Source organism: Euprymna scolopes, chromosome 32 (genome assembly GCF_053919585.1).
Source record: "Euprymna scolopes isolate OS-2025 chromosome 32, ASM5391958v1, whole genome shotgun sequence".
Classification (NCBI taxonomy): domain Eukaryota; kingdom Metazoa; phylum Mollusca; class Cephalopoda; order Sepiida; family Sepiolidae; genus Euprymna; species Euprymna scolopes.
Window position 1 is genome coordinate 91213481 of NC_136513.1, and position 20027 is coordinate 91233507.

The 20027-nt window shown below is 32.0% G+C and overlaps 2 protein-coding genes across 3 annotated transcripts in view; one reads left to right on the plus strand and one right to left on the minus strand.

Annotated features, from left to right (window-relative positions):
* Window positions 1-7: 7 nt before the first annotated feature.
* LOC145256485 (ankyrin repeat and SOCS box protein 15-like) overlaps window positions 8-20027 on the plus strand; it is a 28032-nt gene continuing 8012 nt past the window's right edge. The window contains exon 1 of one of the 2 annotated variants that reach the window (XM_080115431.1): window positions 8-347. Coding sequence is in view for 1 of the 2 variants with exons in the window: in XM_080115430.1 (XP_079971556.1) it covers window positions 11030-11052 (23 nt within the window). In the remaining variant the exon portion in view is untranslated. Of the gene's footprint in view, window positions 348-10913; window positions 11053-20027 lie in introns of those variants that run through there. The other variant, XM_080115430.1, reaches the window with a different exon arrangement.
* LOC145256486 (B-cell receptor-associated protein 31-like) lies at window positions 13103-14109 on the minus strand. The gene has a single exon (XM_080115432.1). The coding sequence runs from the start codon at window positions 13916-13918 to the stop codon at window positions 13187-13189; it is 732 nt and encodes a 243-aa protein (XP_079971558.1). The 5' UTR covers window positions 13919-14109; the 3' UTR covers window positions 13103-13186.

Consider the following 20027-nt stretch of genomic DNA (forward strand, 5'->3'; position numbering starts at 1 on the left):
AGAAAGAGGAGGGTATTAAGCAGTATAAACTGAGCTAACGGCGGTCGACATGCCGTAAAATCCAGCAAGCAACCAATCAACCTCTTCGTTTCTCCCTCCCTTTTTTTTTTTTCTTTTTCAACGTCCACATTCCTAGCAGTAAAACTGTGTTTACTTTTTTACTTACTGGAAAGCTGGGGAAAGGGGGTATACTCTATAAACTAAATACCGTAAATAAAGGCACGTATCCCCACGTTATGAACGCATGATGTGAACGTGTCATCTAGCATCCCGTGTTTTCGTTCTTCGTTACTTATTTATTACTTTTTAACTATTCGGCGCGGCTTAACAAACTAGACCCAGACCAAGTAAGTATCATTTTTTTTTTTTAATTTTCTTAAGTTATTTAGAAATGCTTCCTACATCTAAACACATATATAAAAGTTTTTTTTTTCTTTTTACTTTGCTTGGGGCTAAAGCAAGATGTGGTACAAGACCGAAAGGTGATGGTGGTGGGGGAGCCAGTTCCCCCGAGAGGTGCCATGTATACAAAACCCAACTAACAACAAACTTGTTAAAAACAAAACAATAATATTATTGGTTTGATTGTAGATTTACCATCGTCAGTTAAATCACACTGTACAAAATAAATAAATAAATAAATAAAATACAATAAAGATACTCGTGCAGAATACGGACCGTCCTGAAATAATCACGTTATCATTTAGAAACCCATTCTTAACATAGGAAAGAGGGCGTTTTGTAACTTTCTGTACATTCATCGGTATTTTTACGACCTGCCCCAGCCAGCGTAGTATAAACACCCCAACAACCACCCCATGTTAAGAACGGCTTTTGGAATAACCCCCCGCCCCCGCCCCAACCTCTCCATGTTAAGAACGGCTTTCGAGGTTGTGGGGTGTTTATTCCGAAAGCTGTTCTTAACATGGGGAGGAAAAATAATTAAAAAATTATTATTTTAGAATTTAGAGTGGTGGATCTTCGTATGTAGATTTAACATAAAATGGTCCCCCATTTTTTAATCATTCTAGCATTTTAGGACCGTGAACCCCCAGCTTATTTGCTATAGAACAAGTTCTATGCACTTTTTTGTGAGGGCCATCTGTTGTTTCCGCAATTAGGTGTGATTTTACGACATTGCCCAATAACTTATGCTTAATGATAAAAAATAATTGGTTAACTGCCCTAAAAAGTTAGAATGGTCAGTGAATAGGGTGTAATTTATGCATTAAATTTATATACGAAACTGCTCCCCCACTTTCAATTCTAATATAATTGTTTGTTTTTTTTTGTTTTTAGCAAAGTTTTACAGGGGGTTCACAAGTAATCACCTAAAAAAGTAGAATCTCATTTTTCTTGGAAGTGAGGGTGATTTTGCTGAAGGTATTAATCTTCACATTTACTACTGAACATTATTTTAATTTTACAACGAAAGGAACTGGAGTTTTGATTTTATAATGAAATTTGCACGAACACTCGGGGATTGCCCGGAATTAAAAGGAGAATCCGGAATTCAGATAAAAAAAAAAACAATGGTTGGTATTGGTATTTATTTGCTCCCCCACCGAGCAAATTAGGCACAATGCCGACTTTTAATGTGAGGAGTGAAGGGGAAATGGGGACCAACTCCCCGGGGAGTAGGGTAGCTGGGGGGGGGAACAATGGTTTCAACTGATTTATTTGTGAATTCTAATAAGTTTCAATATATAGCTTTCAAATTATTGCAGTTGGAATCATCTGAATATGGCTGAATTATTTAAAAAAAAAAAAACTTTAATCGTGGTAGCAGATGAAAAATTGCCGCCATCTTGTTTAAATCGAAACTGAAAATTACTTCGCCTTTGAACTCTCTTGTGTCTTACGATCGTTTTCGTCAAATTCTATTTTTATTTTCTTTAATAAATAATTTTCTACCTTATCGATTTTCGTAATTTTTGGATATAATCATCTTAAAAATACGAGGAATACGTAGATACCATTGTTTTCATGTGAAATTCAGTTTTACGATTTCCGCAATCTCGTCCCAATAGTGTAGACGCGCCCAAAAAACAAAACTACAGAAAAATCATGATGATCTAATAGATTAAAAAAAAAAAAAGTATACAAAATACTGTTCGAAACTCAATCAATATGTCACAGTAACATATATGACTGGGTTTCTAACCGTATTGTGTGTGTGTGTGTGTGTGTGTGTGTGTGTGTGTGTGTGTGTGTGTGTGTTTAAGTCATGATCCAAATTTTAAATATTTAGGTGTCAATTCAGGGCCATTTTTTTTATTCTTACCTAACGGTCGACAAACTGAATAAACATTTTAAAGCAAGCAAAACTGCTAAAAACTTTTCCAGATAGGTAGAAGAGTAACTTATCTTGCGTTCAATAATATTTTTTATATTGTTGCGGAACAGGATATAAATATCCTAACTCGCTACAAAAGAAAATAATGAAACGAATGGAAAGAAGGAAACAAAACTCAATTGCTGGATGAAATAAACATGTTGTTTATTTTCTGTTGAAAAATGAATGTTTTAGGTGTAACACGTGTTCATGTCCGCGCGTGGAAAGAGGAGTGAGTAATGTAGTGGAACGAGAAATGGCAGTCCAGCGTGTAGACAAAGAAAAAGATAGACGGTTGATATCAGTAAAGCTGCGCGCACATGTTGGTACTTGTCCACGTGGAAATGTCTTCAGGCCACTAGCTGTGAGCGCGAACTTGTCTGGTTGATGGACCAAAGCAAAAGGGAAAAAAGAGTGAGAAAGTCAATCCAGTTCATGGAGAGAGAAAGTGTATAAAGTGTACGTACTCTCTGTTAGCTCTTGCCCCACACAGTAGCAGGTGGTGTGAGGCGCGTGCGCCCCAAAAGGAGGCGGCTGGTCTGTCGACCTCTCAGCTCGGGAGCCGAATTGGAAAAGGAAGGAAACAGCTTGTCTCTTGCTTTTATAGTTGTTTCCGGTGGTCTTTTGCGCATATGTGGATTTCCTTTAAAGGGGAAGTGACGTTGCCCATGTGTGCATACGTGTGCGTATATGTGTGTGTACGTTAGCGTGTGTGTGTATGCACATGAATGTGGGTGTATGTACGCGAACGTGAATATATCTACGTGTGTGCGTATGTTTGTGTGTGAAAAAATAGCTTGAGATGTGAATGTGTGTTTTATTGTGAGACTAGAAAGGGCTCGCACAATATATTTGAAATTTTTTACCATTTTTGTAGAGTCTCTATGTATTGTAAACCAAACCCATAAACAGTATTACTGGGAGAAAAAGCACCAAGAACAAACCAGAAACATTTTGGAAAGTTTTTCTTCGGTTGCAACCGTCAAAATTCAAATTAAAGTTTTAAAGATAACATTTTAAGTGAACTCCGCTTCCCCCTCGCCCCATTTTTTTAATAGGTTTATAGATTTTTTAAAAATAAACTATAATACTTATGCAAAGAAGGTACCGTGCTATATTTTGGATAATATTTTCGAGTTAAATTTAAGTTTTATGGCATCTTTTGTTTATTAAATTGTTAGGTGAAAGTACAGTGAACACCCTCCCCATGTTTTTATATAATAACGTTATGGGTAATGTTGACTGAGTCCTTACCATGGGTGTGATTCATCCCAAGGAAATAGTTCACCTTGAATTCGAATTAAGACAGTAAAACATTGAACCAGAAATAAAAATATGAAACAAAACATTTTGTATTATTTTTTTCACATTTTTCTCAGTTATTTATTATCATAAGTATATCATAAGTCAAGGTCATTAGTTACCTGACTAAGGTATTAAGAGCATATGCTGAAGTTTTGATCCTCTTCTGTCAAAGAGTTTCAAGTAGCATTCGTAATTCACATGAAAAATATGAGGACAAGGTCACTGACTCAGTAGGAAAACCGGACAACATTCGGCCAATGATTCCACCCAGATCCTTCTCCTCATTTGTCTCTTTTAGAATGCAGCAGCTTCCATCGTTATATATCATGGTGTATGAATGCTTGGGATTGTTATCACGAAAATGCATTGTTGTACACTTCTCAGGATGGAACTGCATGCACATGATGTTCGCCCAGGATTGGAGTTGGTTTAGGTTACTCTGCAGACTGCAGTGCTGAGTATCCTGCGAATCAGTAATGACTTAAAAAATCTTGGTGTCCAGCGAACATGATAATGAAACTCTCCGGTATCTCTGGGATTGGGATATCAGCAAGAAAGAGAATGAAAAACAGTAGGCCAAGAACAGAACCCTGTGACACACCGCTAGTCACATTCGCCCAGTCAGAACAAGTTTTTTGGGTTTTTTTTACATAGGTATCACCACATTATTAAGGCCAAGAGGCCACTCAAGGATAAGGGTTACAGAGTGTACAGTAGAAATTGGACCATATAGTAATCATTAGTAATGAAAATTTGGTAAATTTGATAACTTATATGGAACGGCTCATCAAGAACTTATTTACGTTAGACTTGAAGACAACCATATTGTAGTCAGCCGGAAAGCAGGAAAACGGAAGACAATTCCACAGGCGTGCAGTTCTAAGAAAGAAGCTTTGTTCATGGAATCTACGTTTAGGTTTAGGCACAGATAAAGAGTGGGGGGAATTATTGATAGTGTTTACAGCTGGACGAGTGTTTCTTGTGAAAGTTTGGCGAGGGAGGACCATAGATTGAAGCTCAGTCGAACACTTTCCATGAAAATAACGATACATCAGAGACAAACTCGCAACATCTCTTCTGTGAGATAGAGGTTGCAAGGAAGAGAAAAGGACAACTCCTACGAGGCTACGAAGTCTATTTTGAACTCTATCAAGGCAGGACAAGTCCTTTCTAGCAGCTCCTGCCCAGATGTGGCAACAGTATTCCATCCTTGGACGTACCTGGCTCTTATATAAATAGAGAATTGCATCAGCAGTGAGAAGTTCCATTGACCATGACTTTCTGTTTCCAGTGTGTGAGAAAACTACGAACCCACTGTAGTGTATAACCCCGGATTCCGAAGGCACTCAATTGTGCGAGGGGTCGCTCATGAGGGACAGTGTCAAAGACCTTAGCGTAATCCAGAAAGATGACATCACCTGGTAGATTATGACTCAGTGCCTCTGTCTAGACGTTAAGAACTTCAATGAGGTTAGTGACGGTTGACTTGCCAGAAAATCCATGTTGTTATTCGCAAAGTAAGTTGTTTTTCTTGAAGTGGTCAGTAATGTCCTTGAATATAAGCCGTTCCAAGATCTTGCAAACAATTGATGTGAGGGAGACTGGTCTGTAATTGGCCGGGTTGGACTTGTTGTCTTTTTTAAAAATAGGGGTTACAATGGCTTCCACTGACAAGGTACATATCCATTGGTGAGGCTGGTATTGAACAGGATGCAAAGAGGAGTAACAAGGATGTGGGTCAATTCCTTGAAGAATGAAACGAAACAGCTTTGTTTTTTCTTTGTTTCTTTTTTTTATTTTTATATTAGGTAAAGGGGCAGTGTCTTTCCACCCTCAAAAAATCCTTTAAAATTACTACTATTATAGGTTTTCTAAGGTGCTAAGAACAAAAATAATGTTTAAAATTCCAGGAAACATAGAAATTATAGTTTCAAAAAGTATAGTCGAAAACCTACAAAAGTGGCCATCTTAAAGAAAATTGTAGAGGTGAACCTAATGTAAAAATTTACCATTTATTTAATTCTATGTGTGAGGTTTGAAATTTACATAATCAAAAATATTGGTGCTTCTTTACAATAGTGTGTCATCCTCTGGGTTGCCAGACCATAAAAAAATTTGAAGCTAAAAAAAATATTTTCAGAAAAAAAATAGCCAAATCGATAATTATAGCCAAATTTTTCACAAACAAAAAAGGCAAATCGAAAGTTTAAATTGTAAATATAAAAACATTTATATATTTTTCATTTTACTTGTGTACATAAATTGGTGATGTTTTAAACTGACGTATTTCAGGTGAAAAAAATTATTATGTACTTATGTGTCCTGTTGAAATTAGTATTAAAAAGGTGTTATTGTAAACCACCAAGGCTTTTTTTTTAATCAAAGACACGTTCTGTTCCTTTTAATTTTATTTTAAAAGAATAAAAAATACTTATATTTTATTAAAAAAAAATCAGTACTTGTTTAGTTTAATAAAAACATTTAAAAAAATGAAAATATTGAAAAAAAAATTATATCGCACATTGTGAGATATTTCTTCCCATCTGTTTTTGCTCTAAGACATTTGCAAAAAATAAACAACAAAACATACCTCTAAAACTTAACAAAAATTTTATTCATTCTTCTTTGCAAAAAAAGGAAATGCCTATTTTGCCTCTGACTAGAGCTTGTAACACCTCGAAAGGTAGTAGTCCTTTATCTTCAGCAGGAACTGGAATTTGGGTTCAGCACTGTTTGAAGATCGGATTAATTACAGGAATGTTCATTTGAAGAAAAGTCAATTAAAGACAGGTCAATAATTCTGATCTTAAAAAGTTTCTGGCAGACATATATAATAATAACTTAGTGTAATCATTTAGGCTTTTAAAAATAAAGTCTCAAGGAGACGAAGGATAGAGGCACCCAAATGCCTCATATTCAAAGAGAATTGAGTTCCATCTTTCTTCTCTAGCAGCTGGTCCGGAACCACCTGAAAAAAGAAAAGGCCTTCAAAAGCCCGCCATTGGACGGCGGTTAAAATCTTGACCAATCTGATTGGTCTAAACAAAGACAGTGGGTGGCCAATCAGCCAATGAGGGGGTCTGCTTATAATTGTAGAATTTCTCACAATATACCAGTTATGGAATTAAGTTCTCAAAAAAGAAAAAAAAAAAAAATCACTTAAATTTGATTTTTTTTTTTTTTTTTTAATAAAAGAAAATCAAATTTTATTGAGATCAGTCATATTGCGGCATCTTGCTTATTTCACAGATGAGGAAGGAGGGTGTCTTTAAATGAAAAAGGACAAAGAAACTGTAAAATAAGTGGAAAAAAAAACAAACTAAAATATCTATCTAGGTATTTTTTCTGCCCGTTTTAAAATAATCTCGTCAAACTTTTGACAAACTTTAAGCGGTGATGGAGTTATTTCCCTTGGCGCCCACCCTCCTCCTTGTCAGCCAAATATGCATAGCTGGAGTACGATTGATTTCATTAAAACTTGATTATTTAATAAAAATCAGGAGTTTTCTTTAATGTTTTCACCTGAAATGCGTTGATTTAAAACATCACCAATCCACACAAGCATAATGAAAATATATAAATGTTTATATATTTACAATTTAAATGATCAATTTTTAGGTACGGACAAAAACAATGAAATAAAGATAGGGGGACGTAGTTTTGAAAGCAGATTTATCAATTTTTTTTGTAGGTTTCCAACTACTTTTTGATTGCATTTAAAAGATTAAAAACTAAAAGTTAATTTGCAAAAGGAAAAAAAATATTTGTACAGGTGAAAAAAAAAGTTATGAAAAATGTTTTCAAGGTGAGCTAATTCAGCTAAATTTTGTTCATTGTAAAAATCCTTTGAAAGATAAATATTAGTTTTCTGGGTCTATTTCAAAGATAATTAGTAAAGTCCTAAGGTATTGAATAAAAAACACCTTGTTTGTACAAAAATAGCTGAATTAGCTCCCAAAAAGAGAAAAATTCTCGCTTCGTTCAACCATAAGAAAACAAATTCCTCATCACATAGATTATACAGAAGCCCAAAAATTTCAGACAGTCAAAAGGCTATCTCAAAATAAGGGGGTGCGGTTTTCTTTTTTTTCTCCCAGATGTGCATCTATACATTCCTATTGTTAACGTTTGTCTAATTTTTACCATTTTTTAATTGAATTATTTTTCTATGTTCTTGCTTTCAAATAAAAAAAGTTTTATTTTTTAAAATTATATTAAAATTATTTTACGTCGAAAGTTTCACTTTCACTCAAGCAAGGAAAATATTAGAATCATACATATAAAAAATTATGTGAAACCTGTTATTCAAAAGAAAAAAATAGAAACATTTTCTGCACTTATAATTTTTTGTGTGAAAATATTAAATAAACAATGTTTAATTCAATGATAATATCTGTAGTTTGAGAAATTCATTTTTCTTTTGAGTTATATCAAATTTATTAACATAGACTTTAGGGGGCTTTTCGTAATGTTTCTGTAAAAAAAATTTTTTTTTTTTTTTTTGTTACAATTTACGATGCTTTATTTTCATAAAAAAAGCAAAAATAAATTAATGCATTTTTTTTTATTACTGAAAACTAGAGATGGGACAATTCCAGTATTTTTACCGATTCTAATTCTTTCTAAATCTCTACAAATTTAACTATAAAGTTGTTATTTTTCACAATTACCGTAGAAAAAAAACATTAAATGTGCAGATATTTTCTTAAACGTAAGGATACACTTGTGATGGATGATCTATCGATTTTAGTTTTACTAATAGGTTAAATTCAACAGATATTCACTATTTTAGTATTACTATCAGCGGTAGAATATTTTTCTTTAAAGACAAATAAAAAAGCCAATAAAAAAGAATCGTTGTTGGCACCAGAAAATAGGCACGACTTTTTCCGATTCCGATAACCCAAAAATTTCCGATTGTTTCGATTCCCGATTCCGATTAATTGACCCAACACTACTGAAAACCATAACTTTAGTAAAGATATGTTTTGTTTAAACAAAATAATACATTTCCACTAAGATTTAAATAAAAATGTGTTCATATTCCGTGATCATTATTTGATAAATACTGAAAATTTCATTAAAATTGGTTAATTTCCTGATTTTTGGTGAATTTTTAAGTAAAGGGAGGGGTCAAAATGTTTATATATTTTGAGCATCGGCACTCAATTTAAACATACATATCAATTTGTCATTTTTTGTTTGTGAAAATTTGGCAACGATTATCAATTTGGCCTCTTTTTCCGAAAGATTTGGCTTCAAATATTTTTTATGGTTTGGCAACCCCGACGCGCTATTGTAAAGAAGCACCAATATATTAATTTAATTCACATAGTCGTGAAAAAATAAAAAATAAAATAAATAAATAAAAAATAAAGAATAAAAGAAAGACGGACAAGAAAAGGTATTACAATTTTATTAATGTATAGAGATTTGAGCATTTAGAAAATTGACTTTGAAAAAAAAAAAATAAAAAATAAGTTTTCGCAACAACGTCAGAAACTTAAAGTTTCACTAAAAAATAATTTAAAAGCTACACATAAAATAAAAATGGTGGGGAGGATCAAAAAAATGTTACCCGTCTACCTACAGGGATAAGTTTTGAGTTAACTTATTTTAAGGAATTTCTTTACTGTGACACTAAAGTCTAAGTTTAAAAAAAAAAAAAAAAAAAAAAAAAAAAAAGTTTCGTTACAACCGTTTGAACCCTTGATAATCGCTCAAAAATTGAAAATTAAATAAATACTGGTAAAACATTACATTTTCGTACGATTGTAAGACTTGAGTTAGTTTCTACAAGTATTTTGTTTAATTACGAATTTTGAGAAATTATTCAGTCCACATGCCTTTAAAACCGCACTGCGCATTGGTAACATTTGTTATGGATTTGAATTTTTTATTCTTTTTTCGTTTGTTGGCTTCTCTGCTAAATCCGTAGTTATATTTTTTAATTTGGATTTTTTTTTTTTTCAAGTAAATAAACGCTGTAAAATAAGCTAAAACATGCACAAACCTTATCTATATAAGTAAAATAGTAACTTATCTTGCCTTTGGTAACATTTTTTATTATTATTTATTTATTTATTTATTTTTTTTTTACTCCTTTTGTTCTATTGGCTATTCTTTAAAAACTTTCGCAATTTAAATTATTTGCATTGCTACAGATATGTAAGGGGAGATGGTATACCTAGAGGGACGTCATAGATGGGGAGTTGTGCATCTTATTTCAATTAAGTTTGTTAAACTTAAAAAAACTAGTAATGTTTCGAATTTGTTAGTATTATTATTTATTTTTTCAATCTTGACTATCGCAGGTTGAATAGTTAGAATGTATGCCTGATGCTGACGTCACTTAGAAACTTAAAATTGCGAAATGCAGATATATGAAACGAAATATGTTTTAATAGTTTTTGACGAAAAAAAAAAAAAAAAAAAATTTTTGTGTCGTTTTTTCTTTTAAGATAATTTTTCACCGAAATCTTTTGCATTTAACGAGAATTTGAATAAAAAAAGAAAACATTACAAACGAAAAGGAAATTGTGACACGTTTTTTCTTAAATGGGTTCATCACGAGATTTGTGTTCGTTTTCGTATTTCACAATACACGAAACAAACTAAATGAAAGTAAAAGCAATTTTAATATTTAAATGAACGAATCTTTCAAAAGATTTAATAAAATATCGGAAAAAAAAAAATGCATGAAACGAACGAATTGCTTTAAAAAGAGTTCGGTAAAAAGTTGCCTGAAAAAAAAATTTTAATTTTAGTTTTATTTAGACATTTTTTTACGTCCAAAACAAATAAAATGTATTTCGTTTAATATATCAAGATTTCGCAATTTTAAGTTTCCAAGTGACGTTAGCATCGGGTGCCCATGTTTTATAGTCAACCTACGAAAGCCAAGATTGCCACCCCGCCCCCTTTAAAAAAATTTTTTTTTTACGTAACTTGAGCACCCACACGTTGACGCTCCTCCAACAAAAATTCGGCAAATGTGTATTTCAGCGGCGTAAATTCAAGTTTTACACTAGTGGTGGCCATAAAGTGGGTGATCATTATACGTTAAATTATTATAGAAAAGTGATCCCCCACTTTCTTTAAACTAACATTTCTTCATATCTTGGAAACTACACGTTTGCTGTAATTTTAAACGCTATTTTCGTTTTCAACATCCTCCAAAACTTATGTCTTAATTTTCCAAGTTTTTTTTTCCTATAGTGTGGAAAGTCGATTGTCTGCCCCTTGCCGATCATACATTCCCAATAGGTGTCGCTATAGCAGTGTATCATTCAAAAACAAGATGGCGTGAAGTTTTTCTCCGATAAAATGTCTCATATTTGATTTTCTTAAAAAAAAAAATTCTTGATCGATTTACGTAATTTTTGGAATATGACATTTTCATGCAGTGACAAGTACATACATTATAAAGATTTTTTTCAGATTTCTATAAAAAAAAAAAAAACAAAAAATCTTGTGGACCATTTATAGACTTGCACCAACTGCACAAGCATCGAAAATAGTTTCGATGCATAAAGTTCCCCCCCCCTTGTTCTTCCATCAACACGATTTTTATAAAGTGCCCATGGTTGACGGAACGAGAACAATCTACCATCGTAGATTAAATAAATGGTTCAGTTCGAAATTACTTATAGATTTCAGAATTCTACTCGAAGATTTCCAATTTTGAAACTATATCTCGGAAGATTGGAGCTTTACACTGTACGAAACTGAAAATATCAACCAAGATGGAAACACTGGTTGGAAATTAAAAAAAAAAAAAAAAAAAATTATTTAGCAGTACAAAAATAACGTTTGATAACAGATCCTTTTTACTTGCCTCCACACGAGGGCAAAGTTAGGCACAATATCAGTTTTTAATGTAGGGAATCAAACTCCCCAAAGGGAACACTTTAAATTTGAATAAAAATTAAAACTGCCATCTAGAAGGAATTCTCCACTGTAAGAGGACAGAATAGAAGTGTGTAGCATTAGAACAGGTACTACACCGTATTATTTGGACAAAATATAAAAATTAGAAATTTAACAAATTAAGCACAATGCAATCAGAAGTGTGGGAATACTGGTTGTCGGTGAGCCTTGGTCACAAATTACACTTGGTTCCTAGCACAGTTATATTATGGATTGCCCAAACCACAAGTTCAACTTGGCGATGTTAATACCGACATTATAAAATAAAATTAACGCGCCGCAAAGCCGAGTATAAAATCGATACAATTGCTGTCCTTCAGGGGGGGGGGGAAATCAGCTCATTAACTGAACCAGAACCATTATTATTAACCTCAAGTTCGAGATGGCATGTTGCCAATCCGAACTTAGGGTTAGCGGTTGGGTTAATAAAGTGACCAAGTTAATGTAGATATGTTGTATTGTTGGCATTATGAAATTTGCTTAGTAATTATTTATTTGCTTCTCAGCGAGGGCAGAGTTGGACATGGCCATTTTGCAGTTAAGACAAAATGAAAAAGTGACAAAAATGTTACAAAAAGGCAAGATAAGTTACTCTTGTACCTAGTTGGATAAGTTTTAGCGTATGTTTGTTGAGCGATTATTGAGACTCCCCAGATGACCGCATATTGTCAGCCACTTTTTATTTTTCTAACTTAAGTGTTTGAAAGTATATTAACAAGTTAACCACTAACCAGGTAGGTAGAAAAGTAACTTATCTTGCTTTTGGTAAGATTCGTTGTGACGGTTATTCACGCACGCACACTTTAACACTTTTTCGCTTGTGTTAACTGCTCAGTTTTTAATGTGGGGTAAATTCGACTCAACAAAATAGCTCTCTGAATTTGGGTAAAAATAAACATTGCCTCAATCTAGAATGATTTCGAATCACTGAGGATATGTTATTTCCTACGAAAATGGTTTAAAGAGAGGTAGTTGTTTAAGAGGAATGGGGGGGGGAGGTAATTTTGTTTTTTTTACCAACTTTCCACCTTAACTATAAAATGACAACTTTTATAAGTTCTCGTGTATGCTGAAAACGAATATCGCATTCAATGTTTCCGCAAACTAGTAGTTTTCTGATTAGGCAATGTAATCTCGGTGCTTCTTGTGCACTTTGAACCGTGCTATTTTTAAATAGTATTATCGAGCTAAAAGTTTTACGATATATATATATATATATATATATATATATTTTATATTTGTTAACTGAAAGTACAGAATAGTTACAAAACACCCCCTCTCCCCATGTTAACAATGGCTTTCGAAATAACGTTATTTCAGCACGGTTCAACAAGTGCACAACTGCACAAGTACCTAATCTCTTATGTTGTAAGTGGTGGCCATCGTTGTACGCACAAGCGTGCGCACAACAATGATCACCACTTAAAACATAAGAGATTACATTGTCCAGAAAAGTATTTGATGTTTGCTGAATATTTAAATGCGATATTCGTTTTCACCATACCTGTAAAAGTCATTTTAAAAACAAAGGTGAAAAGTAGGTAAAAAATTTATCCCCAAAATTAATGATTTACATGAATGAAATAGAAATTAAACACACAGTATACATTTCTATAGTTAGTTGTCCTTTTTCGATCCATCATTCGCTTCGATTTTAGCCTGGATCTTCGCATAGTCCTCTAACAATCGATCATATTCTCGTTTTGTCGCTTCTGCCTGACTTTCCATAGCTTTCAGATCCGTTCTGGCCGTTTCCAGAGAAGAGTTTGCGACTTGCAGTTCCTTTTTCGCACTTTTCAATTCCGACTGCAAAACTTTCACGGTGGCCACATGTTCTTTACTGTCGACCGGGGCGTCACCCGCTTCGTTATTCTTCATCGCGTCCTTCATGAATTGTTGGGCGGCATCGTTGGCGCTCATGGCTTGCTTTTTAGTTGCCACATAGTCGGCCATTAGTTGTGCCTGTGAAGTTATTAATGTCACCAAACGGCTGAGTACCAGCCACAAAAACAGGCTAAAACCAGAGATGTAGACATTCCTTTGTGCGAGGAAAAGATGCAGGTGTTGTCGTTGGTTCATGTTCCCTGCATCCATGCCGGGGTTTTCTTCCAGCTTCTCGATGGAGTCGCTGTATTTGTGGAGTCTGATGAGGGAATCGACGAAGGCCACAAAGAGGGCGACCACGATAAACTTGGCGTAAAAAGACGAATATGTCGACAGTAGAGCGAGAAGCCGCGACTTGAAACATTTTCTCCACGTCAATGGCGAAATGAAAGGCAACAGGAAAACGATGACGAGAAAGATTTCAAAATACAAAAATCCGGCGAAAAGCGTCCAAACGAGACCCATGGTTCTTCCTCCCCTATTAAGGGTTTTTTTTTTTTTTTCTTGTTTCTTTTTGGTCTTGACACAACAAGATGTACACGTCGAATTGGCGATATTTGGAATTTGTACCTCTTTTATAGTTAGAAAAACAAAACAAACAAACCGGAACGCGTTTAAGCTACGTAGAAGTAAACCAACAAAAAAAAAAAAAAATGGGTGTCTCTCCTTCCTTCCCGCTCACAATTTTTTTTTATTAATTTTCGTCTTTTTTTTAAAGAAAAAAATAAATGAATAATAATTAACAGTTTTACGGATTTTAAATAAAGTAACAAACGTTATCGTCCTAAGTTTAAAAAAATGAACTTCCGGGTCCTTGTTGTTGTTGTTATTGTTAGTATTATTATTAGTTAGTAGGATGATGATGATTAGTAGGATTATAAGTATTATTATTAGTAATAGTAGGATTGTTAGTAGTAGTAGTAGTAGTAGTAGTAGGGTTATTATTATTAGTAGTAGTACCTATTTGCTATGCCTCCCCACGGACGGGACAGAGTTAGACACCAGGGTCGTTTTTTAACGTGGAGAAAAGGTACAAAAATTAAAATTGTCTCAGTCGTGAAGGATTTCTCCTCCACCGAAAGAGAACAAGAAAAAGAAGTGCAGCACTGTAGCAATCATCTGAAGAACAGATACTACACTTTGATCTTGTCCCGAAGGCCAAGAGTAGTAGTAGTAGTAGTAGTAGTAGTAGTGTTATTAGTATTAAACCTTGTGACAATTTCTTGTTTACTTGCATCATCATCATCGTCATAATTTTTACTTTGTTTTTGTTTTGTTTTTTTGTCTTTTTTTTTTACAAAGGAGTCACCACTTGAGGATAAGGGTTAATGGGTATACACAAGTAGTGAAACTTTTGTAAATTGGATTACAAGAGGGATGGTTCATCAAGAACTTGTTTACATTGGACTTGAAAACAATCAAATTGTAGTCAGCTGAAAAGCAGGCAAACGGAAGGGAAGACAGTTCCACAGGCGTGCAGTTTTAAGAAAGGAGCTTTGTTCATGGAATGTACGTTTAGGTACAGATAAAGAGTGAGAGAAATTATTGATAGTGGTTTTAGCTAGACGAGCGTTTTTCGTGAAAGTTTGACGAGGGGGACCATAGATTGAAGCTCAGATGAGCACTTGCCACGAGTGCTTAAAAAATTGTATGTGGTTGGTACGTTTTGGAGGAAATTTTGACACCCCTAACAGAAAACTCAATTTTCTGTTAGGGGTGTCAAAATTTCTAGTTTTTTATATTTTATTCGCAGTTTTCAAAACTGCAAATAAAATATAAAAAACTCGTAATTTCTCTTTTTAAAGTGGGTTGTTTATTTTCTGTGTGGAATATACTTCCAAAATAAACTATTAAAGTTGTTTAAAAAATAATAGAAATATTATTTTTTATTTTTTGAAAAACAGTGTTTACAAAATGCCGGCGTGCCTTCATGCAGCCATTTTTTTACGTAATAAAATCAATAGAATTTTACGAGTTAAATATTTTCCAATTTTTAAACTTTAAAAATCTATCAAAATTTTTTCTATTGGTTCAATTTTTACGATATTTTCAAGATCAATGTGAAATTTTATACTCTTTCCAATAAATTAAATATAATATTCCAAAGTGTAAAACCTCTTTTTTTTTAAACCACTTTGATTTTTTTTTTTTTTTTAATGAAAGCTCATGTTATGCTTACATCGTCAAGTAAATACCAGACGCTGACGGCAAATATTTCTATTTCATTGAATGTTTTCTTTTTTTAGATATTTAAAAAAAAAAAGATTTAGTCGATAAAGAAGTATTAAAATATATCAATCAAAAACTCATGTATTTCATTAAAAGAATTTTTTTTAAAAATCGACGAAGCGGATTTTTTGTTTTAGGGGAAAAACTTATAAGTGAATGTGCGTTTCCTTTTTAAATACGGAGGATAAAAAATACTAATTTGGTTAACACACGCAATAAAAAAGAGACATTATTTATATCCCTTGGACTCATCCGTATTTCATAAATTTCATTTTAGCAGGAGCAACTTCACGCAAACACGTTGCGAAAATGCGATTTTCTACGACCCTCGTTTTAAAAAATCCGGTACTCATGCAGATAGTGATCCATGCTGAAATAATAGCGTTATTATTTAAAAAGCCATTCTTAACATGGGGAGGGGAGGGTGGTTTGTTCCTATTCTTACAATTGAATAAAAAAAAACGGGTTTGTATTACTATACACATAGATTCGAAAAGTTGTCAAAAAAAATATATAACAAATAGATGTTATCAAAGGCAGGACAAGTTACTCTTCTACCTAACTGGATATTTTTTAGTGTTTATATTTAATGTAACATGTTTATTCAGCTCGAAAAACATACAGTGTTTACCAATGTATTGGGAAATTTAAAATGGCAGCCAACTCTCTCTTTGAGGCGGTAAGTTTGGGAAAATGAGTTATAAATAAAAAAACAGAAAAAAACTTTATTCAATTTTATTCTTTAGAAAAAATAATTCACGAGTACGCCAAACACAATTTTATCAAACAAAGTCACTTTCGTTTAAGAAAAAAAAAAGAAGTCAACTTCAGACCTAATGTATAATTTGGATTTTTATATATATATATATATATATATATATATATATATATATATATATATATATATATATATATATATACATAATGTATGTATACATATATAAATAATATAAATAATATATAGTAATGAAATCAAACAGATGTAGTGTTTACCTGATATATGCAATGGTAAACTTCAAACGAATATAAATACCAGCATTTATATATAGATAATTTAATCCCAACCGAATAAAAAAGCTCAATACGCAATAGAGAGTCGAGCTTATTATAAGAGAAAGAAAATTAAAACTAAGTTGAACTTTACAATCAAAATTTATTGTTCGACTGAATACTCCAAAAAAACAATTTACAAAGTCCTTCTCTTTAAATAATATATATATATATATATATATATATATATATATATATATATATATATATATATATATATATATACTAGCAAAAAGCACCTGTCATTGACTGGGTTCAAAAACAGCCTACAGAAAATGGACTCTGATTTATGAAAGTATGATATGAAAGGAAGGGTTGTAAAGAGATAGCTTCGAGTTTGGAGGTATCAGAACCAAAGCAAAATATGATGAAAGTAAAAATAAAATAGATAAACCCCATAATTTATTATACCATATCTGTTCACACTGAAACACTTATCACAATATTCTGTGGATCTATATTAAAAAACCTTGTTAAACTTTGTGACATATTTTCATTCTATGGAGGTCAGGTGCGAACAGACACCCCATAATTTTATTATACCATATTTCTTCAAACTGAAACATAATTATCAAAGTATACTTACACAGATAGATATGAAAAGTCTTTATTAAAGTTTGTGCCTATTTCCATTCTATGGAGGCCAGGCACGAACGCAGACCCCACAATTTTATTATACCATCCTTATTTAAGTTAAAACATACTTATCAAAGTATTATTATGTACATCTGTATCAAAAACACTTGTAAACGTTTTTTTTAATTTTTTATTTCCATACTTTGTGGATCAGGCGCGTACACAGACACCATGATTTTAATGAATCGTCATTCTGCCAGATCAAACATACCAATTCCTGTGTCTCGATACATCTTCTATCATTATATGTGATCAGTTTTCTCTAATAGTCAACCATATAGGAGCCTATTCATGACCAGACACACACACAGACGTTCAGCTTTATATATATATACATATATATATATATATATATATATATATATATATATATATATATATATATATATAGTAAGTTATAAAATACATATGGCGAACTTACTAATTAATTATTAATTAATATAATTAATAATTAAGATTATAACTTACTAACTAACTCTACCTACGTATTGAGCACTGTTGAAGTAAATACTTAAAGTTTGCGCATAAATTTATACTTTCGTATATTAATTTTATGTGAGTAAATTAAGTAGTTATATATATATATATATATATATATATATATATATATATATATATATATGAGAATAATGGAAATAGTATTCTGACAAAATAGAAATAAAAAGGAATAAACCGAGTTACGTGTTCATCAACGTTTCGTTTTTATTTATATATATATATATATATAACGTCTTATATTCTTTGAATTCTTATTCTCTCTTGGAATAAATAATATCGTTAGAATTCAAAAGATTGGATAGTTAAAGGCGCGTTTCTTCATTTTTATTTACTGTTTAGTTTTTCATTTATATGTGTATATGTACTGTGTGCATGTATGTATGTGCGTACTTATATGTGTGTATATTTAAAATTGACGTGGCACCTTCTCATTGGCTATACCTCCTCCTCCTTCCTTCCTTTTCCATTCCTCTTTTCCCCGTGTATGCTCATACTTTCACTACACCGATGAAGACTGAAGGATCGGTCGAAAATTATGTACCTGTAAAAAAGTTTTTTAATTTTTTTTCATAATATTATTTTGTATTCCTGCACGTCACCAATTGAAAACGAATAAAGAAAATTTATAAGCTTTTATACTTTTTGTATCCTTTTTTATACATTTCCATTCATATATATATATATATATATATATATATATATATATATATATATATATATATATATATATGTATTTAACTACCTAGCTGCCCGGCATTGCCCAGTCATAAAATACATTCAAATACGATATTTTAATTTATACATATGGAATCAATTCTCTATCACTTATTATATATTATATTGTACCCAATATATAGTAGTGATTTCAAAAGAAAAAAAAAAAAATGACTTCGGTGCTATCAGCTAGAATTGAAACCAAAACGCATAGAGTTCCAGCCTTAGTCATTACCGTTTGAGCTATCATAAGATGGAGATGAAATAGTTAAAAAGGAACCAACTTTAATGTATAAATGTATATATTTGTGCATAGGTACAAATAACATGTTTAATCGACTTATGCCTGCCAAGTTCCAATTTTTTCAATTTTGACCCCTTAGCAGCTATTTTTACCAGCTAAAAACCCAGATAATATGGTCCACAAAAATGTAATGATTTATCCCACCTTGCACCGCTCTGTGACCTTGCATTTCAAAGGCGATGCACTTTGAAAAAAATGGAGACAGACACAAAGACATAGTGAGCTTTATAATATATATATATATATATCTTTATTAAGTAATGTGATTTATAATTTAAAATTTAAAAATTTAAAAAATTTTAAAAATTTAAAAATCAAATTTTAATTAAATTAAAAATCAGTTTCATAAGAAGGAACAACAACAAAATCAATTATCTGTACGATCGTTTCGGAAATCCGTGCTTTTTATTGTGGTATACATGAAGTTATGTAGAACAATTATATATAGTTTTTTGGTAAGCAAGGTCTCCTAACCCTCCTAAATTTGCTGATGAGGAGACCTTGCTTACCAAAAAACTATATATAATTGTTCTACATAACTTCATGTATACCACAATAAAAAGCACGGATTTCCGAAACGATCGTACAGATAATTGATTTTGTTGTTGTTCCTTCTTATGAAACTGATTTTTAATTTAATTAAAATTTGATTTTTAAATTTTAAAAATTTTTTAAATTTTAAATTATAAATCACATTACTTAATATTGAATTAGCTCTAGGACATTTAACTATCGAGCTTATTATATATCTAAATTACAACGAGCACTTTCTATTTCCTGTATCTTAATTAAACTAGTAATTTCACTGTTACATTAAAATACACTCAGCTCTTTAGACTATTGTTCTAATCTCCTTTAAATTATATATATATATATATATATATATATATATATCTTTATTCGATTGGCAAAATTTTAGAATAATTATAAAGAAGTGAACCATCGCGTAAATTCAATCAACTAAAATAAGATGGAAAACGAGGTGAGGAAAATAAAAAAAAAAAAGAAAAAAATAATGGGGCAAGTTATATGTACAATTCAATAAAATAAATAAGTCGATTAAAAACAAGATCGTTAAAATACACCCGCAGCGCTTTTCGTTCAGACTAACATTTTCCGCTCTTACCCCATACCACTACCAAA

Excerpts from the sequence above, each read along its gene's own strand:
- LOC145256486 (XM_080115432.1), bottom strand. The coding sequence starts at position 13,918 with ATGGGTCTCGTTTGGACGCTTTTCGCCGGATTTTTGTATTTTGAAATC.